This window comes from Callorhinus ursinus, unplaced genomic scaffold, assembly GCF_003265705.2.
Source record: "Callorhinus ursinus isolate GAN/ISIS: 27379988/994484 unplaced genomic scaffold, GSC_fseal_2.0 scaffold12, whole genome shotgun sequence".
Classification (NCBI taxonomy): domain Eukaryota; kingdom Metazoa; phylum Chordata; class Mammalia; order Carnivora; family Otariidae; genus Callorhinus; species Callorhinus ursinus.
The window spans coordinates 72,604,118-72,623,022 of NW_027397074.1; the positions used below are offsets into that span (position 1 = coordinate 72,604,118).

The 18,905-nt window shown below is 42.6% G+C and overlaps 2 protein-coding genes across 2 annotated transcripts in view; one reads left to right on the forward strand and one right to left on the reverse strand.

Moving 5' to 3' along the window:
* The window catches only part of EXOC4 (exocyst complex component 4), a 728,355-nt gene extending 712,334 nt beyond the window's left edge, over positions 1-16,021 (forward strand). Inside the window, exon 18 of the mRNA XM_025854871.2 lies at positions 14,522-16,021. Coding sequence (XP_025710656.1) covers positions 14,522-14,759 — 238 coding nt within the window. The 3' untranslated portion in view covers positions 14,760-16,021. The remainder of the gene's footprint in view (positions 1-14,521) is intronic.
* On the reverse strand, positions 4,405-5,233 carry LOC112810977 (small ribosomal subunit protein eS6-like). Its single transcript, XM_073899216.1, has one exon. It carries the CDS (start codon positions 5,201-5,203, stop codon positions 4,454-4,456), a length of 750 nt encoding a protein of 249 aa, XP_073755317.1. The 5' UTR covers positions 5,204-5,233; the 3' UTR covers positions 4,405-4,453.
* Positions 16,022-18,905: the final 2,884 nt, after the last annotated feature.

The window sequence follows — 18,905 nt, forward strand, 5'->3', positions numbered from 1 at the left end:
ATGCTGGGGTATGTATAAAATGTATTTGGAAGGATGCCCAGAAAACTAGTAACGGTGATGGGCTCTAGGAAAGGAAACAGGGTGGATAGCTAGGAGACAGGAGTGGGAAAAAAAGGCTTAGTACTATATGCCTTTTTGGACCTTTTATTTTGCTTGTTTAACAAACACTTGTATATTAGGTGCCAGGCACTGTTTTAAGCACTTTACAGGTTTTAGCTCAATAAATCCTCCTAACACTCGATGTGGTACGTACTATCATAGCCTCCTGTTAGACCCTAGCAACTTTTTTTCTTTTATCACTAACCTCTTTCAAAAGCAGATACTGCTCAGAAAGTCACATGTTAAATGGGGGACCCATGCAGTAACAGAGAAGAAAGAAGTTGTTCAGAGGAGAGCTTCATAGAGGAAAGAGATTTCATCAGTCTTGAGGTTTATTTAGGCTTTGATACATAAGTCCAGTGCCAAAAAGGACGAAGTATGTTCTAGGGACATTGACTAGCTCAGTTTGGCTTAAATAGAAGGTTGATGCAGGGGGAAAATGGAAGAAAGGGTGGAATGGGGGCCACCTTAGATGTCAGCGTTAGAAGTTTGGGGACTTGATGCTGTTGACACCAGTGAACACACAAGTTTTTTTGTTTTGGGTTTGTTTGTTTTATACAGAATAGTAATCTGATCTGGTTGGAACCAGAGAAGATTAGTCTGGGCAAGGGAGTGAGCATGAGAGACTCCAGTAGGAGATAGTTGTCATAACCTACTGAGAAGAGACTTCGATCTGCGGTAATGAGACTGGAGATAAGCAAGGAGCATAAAAGTTGTTACACCTGGTGACGATCAGACAAGAGTCAAAACTGACATTGATATTTTGAGGTTTTGCAAACTTTGGAAGTTAGGCACCTGATAAGGGCATCTAGTAGAAATGTCTGGAAACCTGTGAAAATGAAGCTTTGATCTGTTGAGAGACCAGATCTTGAGGAAGAACATCTCATGCACAAGTTAAGACTTTTGGAAGCAGAGAGAGGAGAAGGGCTCAGGCCTGTCTGTGAGGAATGCCTGCAGTGAACAGACAGAAGAGGAGCCAAGAAAGAAATGGAAGAATCTGAGGGAGCTGGAGAAGGACCTAGTAACGTGGCTTAAAGAGAGTTGAGTTCAGAATGGAAAACCATCAAGGGGAAGAGGACTAAGTAGAAGCCATTGTGTTTATTTACTGTGATGTCATTGGTGACTTTTTTAAATGTAATTTCAGACAGAATGGAGGCTTTAGGAGAGACAGTGAATACAAATGATTTGTTCAAGAAATTTCATGATGAAAAGGAGAAAAGAAACAAGATGATAGAGTAGACAGAGGATTGCATGAAGGTCTTGGGGTTTGTTGTTTGGATTTGAGGTTTTTGTTTCTTGTTTTTTGTTTTCAAAAGAGGAGAAACTATAAGGATGTTTGAAGGCAGACATGAAAGAACCAGGGAAAGGGGTAGATACTAGATACAAGAGTTCAAAACAAAAACAGAACCCTAACAGGGTCCTAACAGCATTGAGATCAAAGGCAGACGGTTAGTCTTAGAAAAAGGAAAGAAAAGAAATCCCTCTGCTGAGGCACAAGGAAAGGATTAGTAAGAAACCATTTCCGTGAGGAGAATATGATAACCTCGTACGATCCTGAAGATCCAAGGACATACCATATACAGGGCCGGTACAGAGTCCATAGTAAGTATTAAATAAAAGTTAGCTGTTATTGCTACCGTTTGTACACGACAGGTGTCCTACTATGTCATTTGATGTAATCCTCAAACTTAACTTGTGATGTTACATTACCTACCCCACGTATAAATCAAGAAACTGAAGTTTGGACAAACCAAGAAGTGTCCAAGGTCACATGCATCAGAGAAAAGTTGTGGGATTCGCGTCTAATTCTACCAGAGAATGAAAGAAAAGATGGAGGATTGCACATCATAAGCCAGAAATGGATCTCTTCCCTCTGTCCTCCCCTTCTTTATTTGCAACCAGTTGGCCCACACCGAGGTGCTCCACATCTCCCTCCTGGAGCTGTGTCGGAAGACCCCTCTGCCTTTTACATGGAACAGCTATTTTATTCATAGTTCCTCCCCACTCAGTGTCAGAGAATCACAGACTGCTTTTTACTTTGTCCTCTGTCACTTAATGAGAGGGACTGACTGTTGGCTCTCTCAGTCATTCATTCCTTTTCATGATTCCACACCCACTCGATGTCTTATTCTCGGTCCAGGGGGTAATATAAGGAGTGAGACAGAATCCAACCCTATCACAGCCCCTGTGTTCTGGGAGTGGGCGGCAGACATTCATGTAGTAAATACTTACACAACACTTAACTCCGTCCCAGCCACTCTTCTTCATCATTTGACCCTTGTAACAACCCTGTATTACTATTTCCTTGCTCAGATGAATAAAAGAAGTCACAGAGACATTAGTAAATTGCCCAAGAGCATAGAAATAGTGAGAGATGGAACTAGGATTCAAACCTAGGTCACTGGCTCCTGGGTCCATGATCTTAACCACTCTAAGACGCTGTGTCTCTATATGTACATACATTTTTTAAAATACGTATAACATAAAAATATAACTGTCCCCAGAAGACATTTTTAATATATATTTATGTTTAGATGATCAATGCTAACCAGAAGGGAAGCTCAGTAAGAGGACAAAGCTTGGTAAGTGGGGCAGGGATCATTTTCGAGAAGGTGGTCAGGGAAAACCTCGCTCATTCATAAGCTGACATTGGAACAAACATTGGACGGAATTTCTTTTAATCCTCTAATTTCCTCCAGTCTTCTCTCCCTTTAATCCCATTTGATGCTCTTTTCTGATTTTCTTTCAATTGGCTTAGGGTATAAAGCAATACAGAACTATGAAGCACAACAAAGGGGGGTTATCATCACCTCCTTGACCTATAACTGGTACTTTTTTTTTTTTTTTTTACAGGTAGTAAGAAAATTCTCTGGTTCCATGTGCTTACACTGCCCCCCCCCCACACACACACACCCTCACGAACCATTTTCACCAGTGCTGTTCTAAGGTTTCTCCCCACTATAAAATATAGAGGGGCAGAATTTCTTCTAGAGAAATTCTCTTGGGTTTTTCCAACATGTATCTCATTTCATTGTTTTCTGCCCCTAAGTCTGAATTCTCTGGAGTCCTTTACATTCTTTCTCTTTCTTTGTTGCTGTTCACAGCCCTTCCCCATTTAGTAACATTTGCCCTTTGCGGCACCTGTATGTGCTCGCACATTAATTAAGGTATTAAGTGAGATCAGTTATAAGCCAGTGTCCTCAGCGTTCACTAGATGCTTTCTCTCTGAATTTGTTGATTTGCCTTTATCATTACCCTTTGTTTGTTCTTCAGCCTGTGTCCTATCAGGGGTAGCCATTCAAAATAAATTCATTTTGCTAGTTATATTTTTTTTAGAGGCACTGTATAAAATGGTTCACTGACATCCAAATATATATCAGCCACAGTGGTCTTTTCATCCACCAAATTCACATTGCTACCCAAAGCTATCCATCACATTTGTCAGAGTATTTGGGTTTGTAATTAAACCCTGCTGGATATGTACATATTTCCATTAGCTCTTTCTGATTTAGTCTGTCATTTTTCTAATTGACATCAATTCTGAGTCACATGTCCTTGAATCTCAGGTGGTCCATTTTGTAGCTTTGGTTTATTTAGGTTTTCTCGCTTCTGTAAATAACCTGAGGATTTAGTAAATAAATAACACCCTGGAGTATTTGCCATTGGGACCTGCTGATTTGCATATGCTCACGCTTTTCAAATCTGCTGGGGTTTTTTTGTTCCTCTGACAAACCCATTTTTCTTTCTGGCCCTTCAGTCCTAAAAGATACTTTTTTTTTTTTTTTTTTTTTTTGGGTCTCAGCAAAGTAGAGAAATCCCCTATAACAGTATCGAGAAGTGTGCTGGGGTCCCTAACTAAGACCAAAAATCATTAGTAAGGGTTTAAGTAACTTAGCCAACTGATAGCTGAATAGCAGTTCTTGCATCTAGGCTCCCTAGCAGTGATGATGGCTTGCAGTGAACTATCCATTCAGCTCTACCCAGACCTTGTCTAAACACACTTGTGAGGTAGCTGGCTAGGGGCAGAGTCAGTGGCTAAAGAACAGAACTAACTGGCAGCTACTGGAATATTCTAATGGCAAGTGCTTCCATCGAAGCCATGTAGTCCATGCCTATCCTCACTGACCTTTCTCCCCAAACACTTACAGGTAGAGAAGGATCTCCATATTATAAATATGGAAACCCAACACCAGTTACCCCTTCACATCTCCATCCCATCACTAACTGGTAGTCACTGGAGCAGAATCCTATCCTTGGCTTCTGTTCCTTGTCTAGCGCCCTCCAACTCTTTTCTTCTGCTTTTTTTTTTTTTTTTTGATGTCTGATCGTATTTATTTGTCACTCATAGAAAATCTCATTTTTGACTGGACTCAGACTTAGAGGTAGAAGCTCTCAGAGAGGACAGCCTCCGTCTCTTGGCAATCTGTTCCTGGCGTTTTTCTTTGGCCTCCTTCATTCTCTTGGCCAAAAGTTTAGCATATTCTGCAGCCTCTTCCTTATTTTTCTTAGTGCGCTGCTTCTTCAAAGCAATACGCCGCCGTTTGTGCTGGAGGACTCGTGGAGTAACAAGACGCTGAATCTTAGGCGCTTTGGTTCTAGGTTTCTTCCCTTCTTTGTTTAGGGGCTTTCTCACAACATACTGGTGGACATCATCTTTAGAGAGATTGAAAAGTTTGCGGATTCTGCTGGCTCTTTTGGGCCCCAGGCGACGAGGCACAGTAGTATCAGTGAGTCCAGGAATATCCTTCTCCCCTTGTTTTTCAATGACCAAGTTGAGAACGCTGAGATTGGCATCCACAATGCAACCCCGAACGGATTTGCGCTTTCTCTCTCCAGTCCGCCTTGGTCTGTAGCAGGAATGCCCCTTACTCAGCAGCAGGCGGACATGACCATGGGTCAAGACACCCTGCTTCATGGGGAAGCCTTGTTTGTCATTGCCACCACTGATTCGGACCACATAACCCTTCCATTCGTCACCCAGAGCATCAGCAGCAGCAACTTCTGTGGCCATACGCTTCTCATAAAAGGTACGAAGTTTGCGTTCATCGTCCACTTCAATGAGTTTCTGGCAGCCAGTAGCTGGGAAAGAGATGTTCAGCTTCATCCTGAAGCAGCCTACCGCCTCCGAGGCGCCACAAAAAAGAGCCAGCTCTTTTCTTCTTTACCACATACCAAGAGAGAGGAGCAGAATGGGCAGGCTGGCTGGCAAGCCCAGATTTATTTTGCTGTAAAGTATTTACCTAGTGGTTAGATAGATACCTTTGATCTGGGTCTGGGTTGTATTTTTTAAAGTGTAGATAAAAGAAGCTTCTTGAAGCCAAGGACTATACCTCTGTAATTTTCTCTGTTAAATGGTAGTCCCCCCCCTTATGTGCAAGGAATGACTTCCATGACCCCGCCACAGATGCCTAAAACCACGGATAGTGCTCAACCCTATGTATACTATCTTTTTCCTATACATAATACCTTTGGCAAAGTTTAATTTGTAAAGTAGGCACAGTAAGAGATCAACAACAGTAACTCATAATAAATAGAACAATTATAACAATCCACTGTAAGAAAAGTTATGTGGTCTCTCTCAGAATATCTTGTATTCATCCTTCTTGTGATGGTGGGAGATGATGAAATGCCTATGTGATGAGATGAAGTGAGGTGAATGACGTAGGCATGTGATGTAGCATGAGGCTGCTATTAGTGATGCGTCAAGAGGAGAGTCATATGGACCATGGCTGTGGACCATGGTTGACCGCGGATAACTGAAACCACAGATAACAAGACTGTGGATAAGGGCGCGTTACTGTATTAACTTTTAAGATGTTATTAGAGCTTCCTAAGTACTAGTGATAATAATACTAGATTTTCCTTTGAAGAAATCCTTTGCATTATTTATTGAAAAGTTGATAAATGCTTAAAACTGAAAAAGCCATAGGGCCTCTGAATTATTTTTGTTCTGCATATGTCAGCAACCGTTTCCCAGATGGCTAATCTGGGAAATATAGATAATATACAGTATAAGGGCCTTGTGCTAATTGGTAAACAATATGTAGCTTTGAGACCACCAAAGTACATAATACTACCTCCTTTTATCAACCTATGATCTTCAATAAATTATTTTTTTAAATTGAAAAAACTCTAAAGTGATAATTCAGCACAGCATAACTCTCCTTAACCTGGATTCACCTTTTGATAATCAAAAGAACGTTTACAGGAGTATGAGACAAACACAATTATGAAAGTAAAATGAAGGACCTAAATAAAAATCACAGAACAAGAGGGAAATTCTATTCACTCTTTCATATTTCATTATTTGATAACATCAGAAGATGAATCCATCAGAATTGCTTTGGCAAGGCAAACAGAAATGTGCCTGATCAATATTTATTAAAACCTTCAAAATGGGAGAAGGAGTTGAGCAGACTTCTTAATGGACTGAGTAATTATTCATACAAATGGGGTTTGACCGAAGGCAGTACCAGACCAAAGAGACACAGTTTTAATTGCACTGAATTTAAAATGCAGATCTTCCTTTAGCTCTGCTGTAGAAAACTTAATTTAAAAAATTATCTGATGGAGCAGAGAGTGACATATGAATCCTTAAGTTGTTGAGGAGGAAATTTCAGCCACAGATATTATAAATTTAGAAGGTGTTGCGAAGGTGGGGAGCAAAATTTCTAGCTGAGGGAACCAGAAGAAATTTTCTTCCCATTTCAGGGACTATCAGTGAGCTTGGGAGAGGGTCATCATCTCAAAAGTGGTGGATCTCCAAGGAATTCCTGTGTTTTGAGTGGTTGTGTTTTCCGAAGAGAAATAAAGCAAGGCTCTGGAGGCTGCTATCAAAAATATCAGGGTACGTTCCCAAGAAGGATGAACACAGCCAACTTCAGCTTTTAACATCTCCTCAGGAGAGACACCTGCCATTACTACTGAAGCGTGCTGGTTATCAGAACTTGGCCAGCAGGTAACTGCGGTTTAAGCATAGTGCTGTCCATGAAGGCAGTGTGTGTGTGCCCCTTTCTATGAAGAAGACGTAGGTAGATGCCCCTTCAAGCCTGCACAAGCCTTAGCACAGCAGATTCTCAGGCTCTGACTTCCTCTTGAATGATTTTCTACTGCCACCAGCTGAGGGAATTTCTACGCTGTCTTTTCTAAAGACCACACTTTTCTTCTGGAATCCCCTGATCCGAACAAAAATCTGCACCCAGTCTGTTGTCAGGAATGTTAAAAACCATCCCTATAGAACATAAATCTAATTCTGCCCCTACCTCTCTGAAAATTATTTCGCTTTTCTCTGCCTTAGTTTTCTCATTCCCAAAATGGAAATAATTTCCCCGATTTCAAATTAGAATTTTCAACCATGTCTGTATTAAACTCTAAGCTCTTTGAAGGGGAAGACAAATGAGAGCAATTATATTATATTTCTTAATAAACTAATTTATTCTTCTGACACACAGGATTGCCATCCATTTTATTATTGGTCTGGAAAGTACACATCTAAGCTAAGTTTACACTTGTTCAGAATGTTTCCAGATCAATCAGTGCAGCGTCTCTCCTACTACGGTTCAGGGAAAATCAGCATCAGCTAATTCTGATGGAAGCCTGTGGTTTTTAAAGGAGCAAGCGGAGGACACTATAAAGGTTTTAAAATCCAAAAATGCTTAAATAGCATCTGGTCTGACCTCTTTGTTTTCCATATGGGAAGCAGAAGTCCAAAGAGCCGACAGCCTTTGCCCAGGGTCACACAACTAGTTAGCGGGGAGTGAAAGATTTAACCAGAATCTGAGTTCAGTTGATCTCTTGAGGACTTACTTCTCTTTAAGTCTTTCTGCTATAACTACCTCTTAATTATTTATGGGATGATTATCTAGTTTACGGATTATTCAGTTCCTTTCTTTTCTCTTTCTCCATTTCCCTGCTTATTACCATGGACGCCATTGAGTGAACAGAGAAAAATAAGAGTTGAATGTTTTATCCAACAATTTAGTGACCCATCTACTACTGGGTTTTTGATTAACGTTCTCAAAATGCTGCAGCTGTCGGCTAAAAAGAATGTGGGGGGCTACTGTCAATACTAAGTTATATTCAGGTAAAATTTTCCTCCTTCAGAATTTAGATTTGAGAAGTCTGCTCCAGAGCCCAATTCTCTTGTTGACATTATTACTTTCATTACCTCAGGAAGGACTAGATGAGAAAGCCTTTACAATGACATTGCTTAATTATCCCTCTTCCTCAAGGAAGTAATCAGTCAGAAGGGCAGCCAGCTTTTGGAAATAAAGGTCACTTTGCCCGTTACCCGCTTGGAAAGGGGCAAAAAGCAAGAAATAGGTGACAAAATGAAAAAGCCAAAACTCATTTCTGTAACTTTTTTTTTCATTTCTGTAACTTTTGAATGCTGACTCGACAGCATGACTTCATTATTTGTTTTAGAGTGCTGAATTCCCAGATCAAATCCAGTGCTGTTCAAATATAACTCCAAAGTGTGTAAATGAATTTTGAATTGCCGAAATACTGGCTTGTTCCATTACAGTGGAAGGCAGAGAGTTGAGTTCGTATGTGGATTTTATTTTGTCCCTATTGCCTGAATCAGGACTAAAATTTGCTCTACAACTTTTCTTTGCAGTTAGTACTTTTGCTTTTTACAGCTTCCATCATGTCCATATTATAGTGGCTTTGGAGGGAGTACAGGTTCAAAGTCCTTGATTTTGAGGCCTTAGACAGATAGCTCAGTTTGCTCATCTGTGCAGCGTGGATGATTGCAGCAGCTACGTCAAAGGGTTGAATATGGCAGTGCACCTAAAATTTAGACATTATTATTAATAGTACCTCAATCAAGACAGGTTCTCACACCCGGCATGAGACATAACTAGGTAGCCATGGAAAATACAGTTTTCCTTCAGGGATTTAGGACTCTGGACCCCACCCTGGAAAGGGAGGCAGATGGCAAAGCTTTCCCCACGGACTGTGGACAGCCCCCAGTTAGCACCTTCTTTCCCATCCCCACCCCCAGACTCTCGAGACTGCCTGCAGGTCCAAAATTGACAGTTGCTGTGTGGGAATAGCTGGTTTTATCGGGGCTTGCTTTCCTCAGTTTACAAAGAAGAGAGCTGAAACTGTGTGCAGTAGCTTTCAGAGATGCAGTGATAACTTTTATGATGAGTATGGCAGAGTGGGAGGTAGAACCAGGGATGAGAGACTAGAACGGTCCTTGCTTCTTGTTTATGGAAATTTCTGAAGAGCTCTTAAATAAGAAGAGCACTTATACTCAAAATATACAAAGGTATCAACAATTTGCTTATACGTACACACAGACCTATGTACATTAAAAACCAGTAAGTAGGTGAAAAATGGTTTAACTTCACGTATGTTAAAAGAATATGAGGAGGTAGGTGCAGTCCTATGTTGTTGGTAGGAAGAAAAATTGATGCAACTTTTTTAGGAAGCAGTTTGGCAGCATTGCCCAAGTCCTAAATACTATACTTATCTTTGACTAAATCTGCTTTGGAATCTATCCTCAGGAAAGAAAGTGTTTAAACTTGGAGGCAAAGGGGCTCCTGGGTGGCTCAGTCGGTTAAGCATCTGCCTTCGGCTCAGGTCATGATCCCAGGGTCCTGGGATTGAGCCTCATGTCTGTACAGGCACCCTGCTCAGCGGGGAGCCTGCCTCTCCCTCTCCCTCTCCCTCTGCCCGTCCCCCTCACTCATGCTGTCTCTCTCTCTCAAAATAAGTAAATGAAATCTTTTAAAAAAAATAAAATTGGAAACAAAGTGTCCAATAGTCTGTCAACCCAAATATTTCAACTGTAATAGAGAAATTGGTAGAACATCACATATGGAAAACAAACACTGGAAAGAAATGCAAAAATGTGGTATGTCTTTATAAAGGACTTGTAGGAGTAATCTTTTTTTTTTCTGTTTAATCTTTGTGTTGAGTCCATATAGTCTATATGACATGTATATTAATTTCCCAGCCAGAGAAAGATAAAATAAACTCCATTTGAAAACTTTTAAAGAGGAGCCCTGCCCAGCTTCCCAACATGCCCTTCCTGTCCTCACTTGTGTAGATAGTTGCCAACGCCATCAATGGGGAGAAAGAGTTACAGTTCAATACCGTTAAAAAAGTAAGAAGAACAAAACACAGGGAAGAACAGCCCATTGCAAAAGGGAACATGAAGAAGATATGAGAACATAGTCTGTCTGCACCAGAACAAAGTATGGACTCTGTCAGATTCTGGACTGGGCGCAGGAGACCAGTCTAGGTGACACACAGACACACACCCCCCCCACCTGTCTCCTATTGCTCCACCCGCCTCCCTCTACACTCAGGCCACTGTGGGAACTGCTGCCCAAAGGTACACAGCAGAGAGAGAAACCATGGGAGGAAGCCACCTGCACCCATCAGGGTGACCTGGAACTCTGGTCTCCAGAATAGGATCCTTAGTCCACGTCTGGCAGTTGGCCCCTGAATGTTACGGGCTTTGAAGAGACTTGCCGTATAAGTCATGAGCCAGAAAAGGCCTAAATCAAATGTGTGTTCACTGATCCCATCCGGGCAGCTAAGTGCTGTCTCCTACAAAACGTGATGCCTGGAAGCCATGGCTGCTATTGTAATGCTTGATGATAAAGATCAAGCTTTCATTTTCCTGGAGCTTCAGTGAGTGCTGGTAAATTATTTATCCCAATTGGGTTACATGATTCCATTTCAGCGTGTCAGTGTTTATCATGGAGGCCCATTCTAATTGTACAGTTTGGGGGCATTTTCCTATTTTCTCCTTGGGGCACCTTGTAACACCCTTTCTCTACCTCCAATTACAACTGTTGCTGTGCTGATTTAGTGTTGTCTTTGCTACCGGGTACTATTCTGCAAGATGAATGAATTTCATTCCATCTTTAAATATTTATGTTTCTTCATGACCTAATGTATCATCGTGGTTATGGGTAATTTTTTTCCCTAACTGCAGAAAATACACCATCAGTTATTGTTTATATATACACCATCGATTTTGTTTAATAACTCAGCTTTGCAATTCTGGGACAGTGTTCCGCTGAGGCTCTTGAGGACTCTTTTAGTCTCCGAGTCCACTTCAGAGTGTCATTCTGGGATTTATAAAGGTCTTCATTGCACAGAGGATATTGAAACGTTAAGGACTTAAGTGGCTCACCCTTTATCACTTACCACACTGGAGGATCCAGGACTAGAAATCCAGGCATCTTTGTTTTGTTGTTTGCTCCCAGCATGGAACAGTGGTCTCTGTAGAAAACCAGCCAGTATCCCTGGAAACAATTCATCAGATTTTTCAAAAGAAATCCAATTTCATCTGGGTAGATGGGCTTGATGTCACTTCTTAAGATAAATGATGAAAATATCAACATCATAATACAAAGAAACCCAATTCTTTTGGTTTAATCTCAGTGAAAAGCATAACCATCCACTTAAACTGCTTCTGTCTCCTTCCCTAATGGTTTTAGGTCCTTGGCTCAAGGAGATGGGAATGGTTCTGTAACTCTTCCCACACCAGAGAGACTCTGGGTCAGAGTCCCAGCTGGTTCTGGACCTGTGGGAATCACAGTAGCTGGGGTGGGCCCTGAGGAATCTGCACTTTTCATAAGCCCCCCAAGCACTTTCTAGCTGGAGAACCACCAGCCGAGAACTGCAGCCATCATGTCCCTTCTAGCTTTGAAAGAATCATGAGCCCCCAGTTCTCTGTCATTACATTAGGTAAGTCTAGATTTGAACATGTATTCTTTTCGAGCAAGTTTTAAAAGGTGTTCTTAGGTAGTTCCCTAAGTGGGTAGCTCTCTCCCTCACCTGTGCATCTGAGGGAAACCAGATTAGATGATGCAGGGCTCCATTTCTCAAAACAGGGGCTGGTATCAGGGAGGGAGCCAAGGTGTGCCAAGGGACATGTGAAGCCATCAGATAAATATGATGCATCTTCCTACAGCATCAGGTTTTTCTTAAAATTTGTATTTTTAAGTTACAACAGATGTATTGTGGAGTATGGATAGTTCACATGGGTTTTATGCTGAACATGAAGTTTCAGAAAAGTTCCTGACCGTATCTGCTACTGGGCTCCCAGAAGTCTGCAGGCTGGAGTTAATTTGCCTCTTCTGTTAGAAGTACCTCTGTCTACATTCAAGGTTACCTTTGACCAGTGATTTCTAAATATGTGGTTCCAGGAAGTTAAAGTGAACATTCATTTACAGAAAACTAGCCCCAAGAGGACCCTCTACACAAGAATGTTGACCCTTTTCGCTGCCTGGAGTCACTCATAAACTTGCCAATATAAGATGAGCACTTATTATTCCTGCCACTATTTAGGAAATATTTGTGAAAGCATATTCTTTTTTTTTTTTTAAGAGTATGTTAATTAGAAAAGGAGGTTTAGCAGAGCAGGAAAAGGAACTAGCCATGTGAAAAGACACTAATGCCCTTACTGACCATATTCCCATTGTAACCACAATTTATAAAATATTCTTGAAATTATGAGCTCCCAGAATATATTCCTTACTATAAGGATAGCTTACTTCTCCCAGAGGATGTTCTTTTTATCAAGATGTTCCTGATGAACAAGAAACAAATGCAAGACCCAAGTCCAGTGATCCTGGTAGGTCCGCAAGATCCCTTCATCTCTGGAGTTGCCTTGGGCCTTCTGCCTTGGTCTGCCCCTCCATTGAGGCAGAGCTGCCTTTCCTGTCAGGAAGAGAGAAGGAAGTGAACTGTGCCTGGGAAGGCTTCTCTGTTCTTTGCCTAACCAGCTGTGATAGCATTGCTTGGCCCAGAGCCTGTACTCAACTTTGCTTCCTGGGTAATTTGTAGTAAACGTGCAAGTCTGAGCCTCAGTGCAGACTCCGTGAGGGATAGTGGTGGCATAATGTTAGTTTTAAGAAGGGTAAATGGCTGCCTTCTCCGTTCCTGACTCCCATCTCCCCCACCTTCTCTCTGCATTGGAGACTCACCGTAATGCCTGTTTCTCTTATGGGTACTACTCTTCTCTCCTCCACCCAGGAAAATGGTCTGGCAGCCAAATGGATCTCAAGTCTGCAACTTTTTGCGAGAATTATGGCTAATCCCCCGCCCCCCCCAGACCATTCTGTGTACCGCTGTCACCTTAATTTTCCAGAAGCACAACTTGGATGGTGCTTCTGTTCTCAACAGAACCTTGGGGGGTAAGGGAGGGAGGTCCTTTACTGACTTGACTAAGTCTAAGGTTCTTTATTAATTTAACTAACCTGATGTCAAACAATCTGCCTTCTGGCTTCATCTGCCTTTTCCCACAACTTTGCTGTCCACGTACACTCCCCAGGCTAACCAGATTCCTCTTCCCAGGAGGAGCCTTTGCCTCTGCTCTTCTCTTTTCCCTTAATCTAGAATTTCCTTCCTGGGAGCCCTGCCTGACAATATTGTACCCCATATGAAGTCTTCCTTGAATCTTCACCTTCCCCTCAGCATGGTGGGATTTCTCCTTCCTCTGCTATAAATTTATAACATTTATACTTCCTTCATGTCACGTGGAGCATTATTCTTGTCTGTATCCATGAAGAAGGAGAGTGAGAAACTTGGGTGCGTATCCTGCCACAGCCCCTCACTTCTTTGGGATGCTAAACAAGTCCTGTAACTTGGCTATGTTTCAGTTTCCTTATCTGAAAAAAAATGACTAATAGCTCCCTAGGTGTAGTGAGGGTTAAATGACGCAGTACATGAAAATGAACTTTGTCAACAGAAACGCAATCATTATTTCCCTACTTTTCATTACCTTTTCAACTTATCTCTGAGCTATTTGAGGAGAGAGGCCATGTCTTGCTCATCATTATATGCTTACATTACTATCATTACATTCCTGTTAATTATTACTATTTCAAATAATAATAGCTAGTATTTATGGAGCATGTATGTTTGTCGGGCACCATTCCAAGTGCTTTATATGGATGAATTCTTCCAATAACCCTAAGAGGTAGGTACTATTATTATCCCACCTTATGGAGGAGAAAACCATACATTTCACAGAGCCTCCAGCGAATAAATAAATGAATGAGGGATTGAATAAGACAAAAACAGCTTTCGCAGTGCCTGCCAGACGATTATTTCTCTCCTTCCTGGTTCTGCCCCTACTTGTTTTTCTTTGGATCTCCCTAGGTGAATATAACATTAGGGCAAATCTTGAGTGAACGGAGACCCTGAAAGATGAGAGCTCTCCCGGAACCTTCATTTAGACTTATTCTCATGAAGAAAGCTCCGCTGAGCTCCAAGAGGACACAGATCGTGTTTGTCTCGTTCTCCATTATATTCATAAGACCTAGAACAATGTCTAGTGATCGACAAATGCTTATGGAATAAGTAATCTATAAACAGCATATTCATCACCACTGAAACCACGTAAATGGCTGACAGTGGAGATGGTGAACAGTGTCCCCTCTTTCTTCCTCAGGCAATATTACGAGATGTTATACAACACGGCCGACGAACTCCTGAACCTGGTGGTGGACCAGGGCGTGAAATACACGGAGCTAGAGTACATCCACGCCCTGACCTTGCTACACCGCAGTCAGACTGGGGTGGGAGACCAGACCACCCAGAACATGAGGCTGCAGCGGCTCAAGGAGATCATTTGCGAGCAGGCTGCCATCAAGCAAGCCACCAAGGATAAGAAAATAACTACGGTTTAATCGAGCGCACTGCTGGGGGTGGGGGCGCTGTTTTTGTTTACTCAGTCACACTTGCTTCTTTCTCTGGTATGTTATTTGGTATATTCGGAGCCGACTTGCTTTTCTCTGTGCTGATACTTTAGTGGAGAGAAGACAAGAGGATATATATGTATATTTTTTTTTTTTTTTGTCTCTTTGGGCTTTTCATATAAACTCTAACGGGAGTTTGCAGTACAGAATGTTTTGATTTAATGTCTACTCTAATGCAGTCCATTCCAAAGGGTTGAGTGACTAGGGTGGGATGGGAGGAAGGTTGTATCAAATTGGACTCTGAAAAAATGAATGCACAAATTACAACTACCCAACAATCTTTAGAAAGCAGACTGCTCCCTCAGCTTTAGTCCCTTCCTAAAACACTCCATAGGGTTCTCTTACACAAAGAGTAGATTTTTACTCTCTTGACTCTTGTCAGTTTACAATTTAGTGAAATAAGCATATGTGCATTGCTTTTTATCTCTATTGCCAACATCAAATCAGTGGCTTCTCAGCTGGCTGTAATTTTCAACAAGTTTTCCTAACCAAACAGGACCTCTTCAGGGCTAGGGGAGAAGTCCTTTTATCTCAGTCCCTGGGCGAGTTTTGTGTGCAGCTGCTTGTACACAGAATATAGTCAGTGTATTGCCTTTTCGTCTTTACTTCTGCTGCATCAAAACCAGGAGCCTTCAAATTAATCACAAAAATGGAAGAATGAAAGGCAGTCCACCCTCCTCTTGATTTTTTAACCTCTACTTTCCAAGAGAAAATAATGGGTAGAGAACTTTTACTCTCAGTTAAGCATTGTTTGGATGTGATTCTTAGATGCTTTCTTGCTCTCGATGTGAGCCCCTAGGTCTTTCTCACCTTAGAAAGATGCCCTGGTCCACTCAGCTGAGTGCACAGAAGATGGGACAGCATGACATTCGACCTCTGTGCACCCACCAGCGGAGGCCATTTCTAAAGTGTTCCCAGGTGGTTTGGGTGCTCACCTCTCCTGGCACACTGAACCCTGCCATCGCCCCCCAAGTCTCCAAGCATTCCTGCTACCCATGGTTGATATGTCACAGGAGAAAGCAAGGCACTGACTGGGACACACCTTAGAAACATGTGGAAAGGAGAGCAGAAAGGACTTTAACCATACACGGCTGTGCCTCACATTGTGGTGATCCAAAATTGTATACCTGTTTGTACAGCTTTGGTCTTGGTGGGAAAAACAGGAAATTAAAAAATGTTTTGAGAAGCTGAAATGTTGTGTGTTGTTTTTCTTGTGTTCCTTATTCAGCAAACATTCCCTGAGGGCCTAATGTGTGCCAAATGCTGCTAGGCATAGGGGCAGATACTAGACAATGAGGGAGGGCACTCGTTATCTACCTTTAAGACAGAGTATGGGCACTGGATTCTAACCAAACCCTAACGGATGTACACCCAGGGCTGAGTTAGAAATCAGGACTGACAGTGGGAATTCAGCAAGCAGCTGAAAGATGGTCTTCCAGAGGGTTCTATGTTCTATGCAAATCTGTGTGCTTCAGAAGCCTGGTTGGAAAGAAGTTGAATCCATGTAGGAGAAAACCATGGAAACAACATCGTAGGAAAGTAGTCTACCCAAGAAGTGGGGGTGGGAGAAGGGAGATGAGGGAAATTCGAGCCGACCCCTTCAGTTTGGAGGCCTCCTCTTAGTGGCCACAGCTTTCCAGCATCGCTTTGGTACCTTTTCTCCTTCCTTCCACTCTAGGTATAGAACTCTGGGTGGTTACGAGGATACCAAAAGAGCTAGGGGTGGGATTGGTGAATGCTTAAGATAGTTTTATTGGATGTGGAAAGGGACATGGGTTTGGAGTGAGTAGAATGCCAAGAACACTCAGAACCAGCAGGAAAATGGCAGATGGGCTGCTGCGGGGGAGCGTTTAGGAAAATAGAATCCCTGCTTTGCTTACAATGATGATAGGATTGAAAAATGTCAGTTCTGCACCAAAAAAGTGATCTGTGCCTGTCTGTCCAAGACATTCAAGGCACAGATTTCTTTGTAGGATGGCACATCACTCTTTTTCTAACAGGTCAAGGACAGCCAGTGTCCTATTCAGTGGATGGTCAAATGGATGCAGATGGAAGGATTCCATTCACAGAAGCCCAGCGCCTCTCCAGGACCTCATTCTTGCCTGAATGTTTTCTCAGCCTGACCATCCTTAATTTATGTTTCACATAGCTTGGGGAGAAACAGTCAAATACAGCCAAGTTGGGTTGGCAACCAAACCCAATGATCTTCCTGTCGAGTCCTATCCATGGATGTCTTAGTGCTACTGCATTCATTCAGTCAAGAAGATGTAATTGCCTGTTACAATGATACGGGATTCATGTAGTGGCAAGCAAGAGAAGCAGTCCCTTAGGACATGGAGCTTATACTTCCAGTCCGACAAAGAGTTACCCAACTTCCATCCCAATCTTGCCCTCCCCAGGGTTTTTATTTACCACTCAATCCACCAAAACCACCCTTTCATTTAGGAAGACATCTCCTGGGATTGAGGACTGCCATCTTCAGCCTGACTCTCTGCTGCTTGCTTCTGAGCTCTGCCCTTCTGGAAGCCCGGGACTGTATCTCACTGTTCACTGGGCCCTCCCTGGCTAGCCAGAGCCTGGAAGTTCCCCCTTTACCCTGTGTGGTTGGAACAAATGGATTCCTGCCTCCCGGGTTCCGTGAACGGCCTGAGGCCATTGGTTTCCAGATTCTCACACAGGAGCACAGCTGTGGCTGTCTCCCCGTGCCGGGGCACAGAAATTTCACAGTAAAAAACAGAGGGTATCAGTCTTCAACAAGCCCTAGCTGGTCTCCACGCCACCGGAGGCAAAATGTGATGAGAAGCCCAGCCAAGAGGCTGTCCTTGGATTGGGAGGCGATAGGAAAACAAGGAGTGTCCCCATCAACCGGACTGTGCTTGAAGAAGCAGAGTTTGTGCAGAAATCCACACACCTGAGAGCAATTGTCTTAATGGGGCAGGGACGTAAAACAAATTGGGCCTAATTTGGAGGGACGGTAATGAGGTACCCAGAAGAAGAAAACAAAGACTTGGCTCAGCAAAGGTCTCGGCTCTGTCCTAATTAGGCCTGGTTGTTATAAGAAGTGCATAATTAATAAGCGTGTGACCGGATGTGAAATACAGCAGAGCCTTTTCCTGAAATGGAAGTTGTAATGAAGTGTACACAGCTGGAAGGAGTTGTCCTAATCTGGTTGAGGCGGGCAGCCTGCCTGGAATTTTGAAGAGGTGTAGTGAGAGGCCCACCACGGGTTTACACCTGAAAACAACTAATCCTTTTCCAATGGGGCTGGGCTGTAATGAGATATAGCTAATTATCACAAGTGTAATGAGAGGCAAAAGCCACTAGAATTGAGCTGGAAATCTCTTTAAAAGGGAACTCAGAGGCAAACACGAGAGAAGACTCTGCTAATGGGACGAGGTGTGAGTCTGAGGAGGGGTGCCTGGTTTGAGGGGTTGCTTCGACATCCCTGCCAAAGACTCATGTCTGTAATTAAAGATATTGCTGGGACGTTCACACACCTGGAGCGGGAGTCCCTGGGAGTCTGGGAATGCAGGGACCTGTAAAAGCTGCACATGTATTTTTTTTTTAATGTATATACAGCTTATGTGTGTCCATACAAATAAAAAAAAAAAAGATGAGGTTAGGAGCTGTCGGGTGAGTGTAGCTCCGATTATATTCCATCCCTTTCAGAAACGCGGCCTCAGATTCCTGCTGACTTTGCAATACATACCGTAAGAGGAGAAAAACTGGCCATCTCTTCATCCCAAATTTACTCGCCTGCCAGGCTGAGCTTTCTTTCACAAGTGTATTTACTGCAAGCGATCAGGAAAACAGCACCTGGTTTTTGCTATTTTTATGATTGCTATTATGTTATTGTAGATATCGCTTATTGAGCACTTACTATGTGTCAGATGCTGTGCTAAATGCTTTACCACATTATCCCAATGAATCCTCAAAAAATCCTATGAGACTGTTACCTTTAGCATCCCTACTTTGCAGAAGAAACCAAGGCTCACATTAAGAACGCCAGAGTTCAGGCTTGGCACCCCTCTCTTCTCATCCCTTGGGGCAAAGGAGAGACCCTCACGTGCTATATTT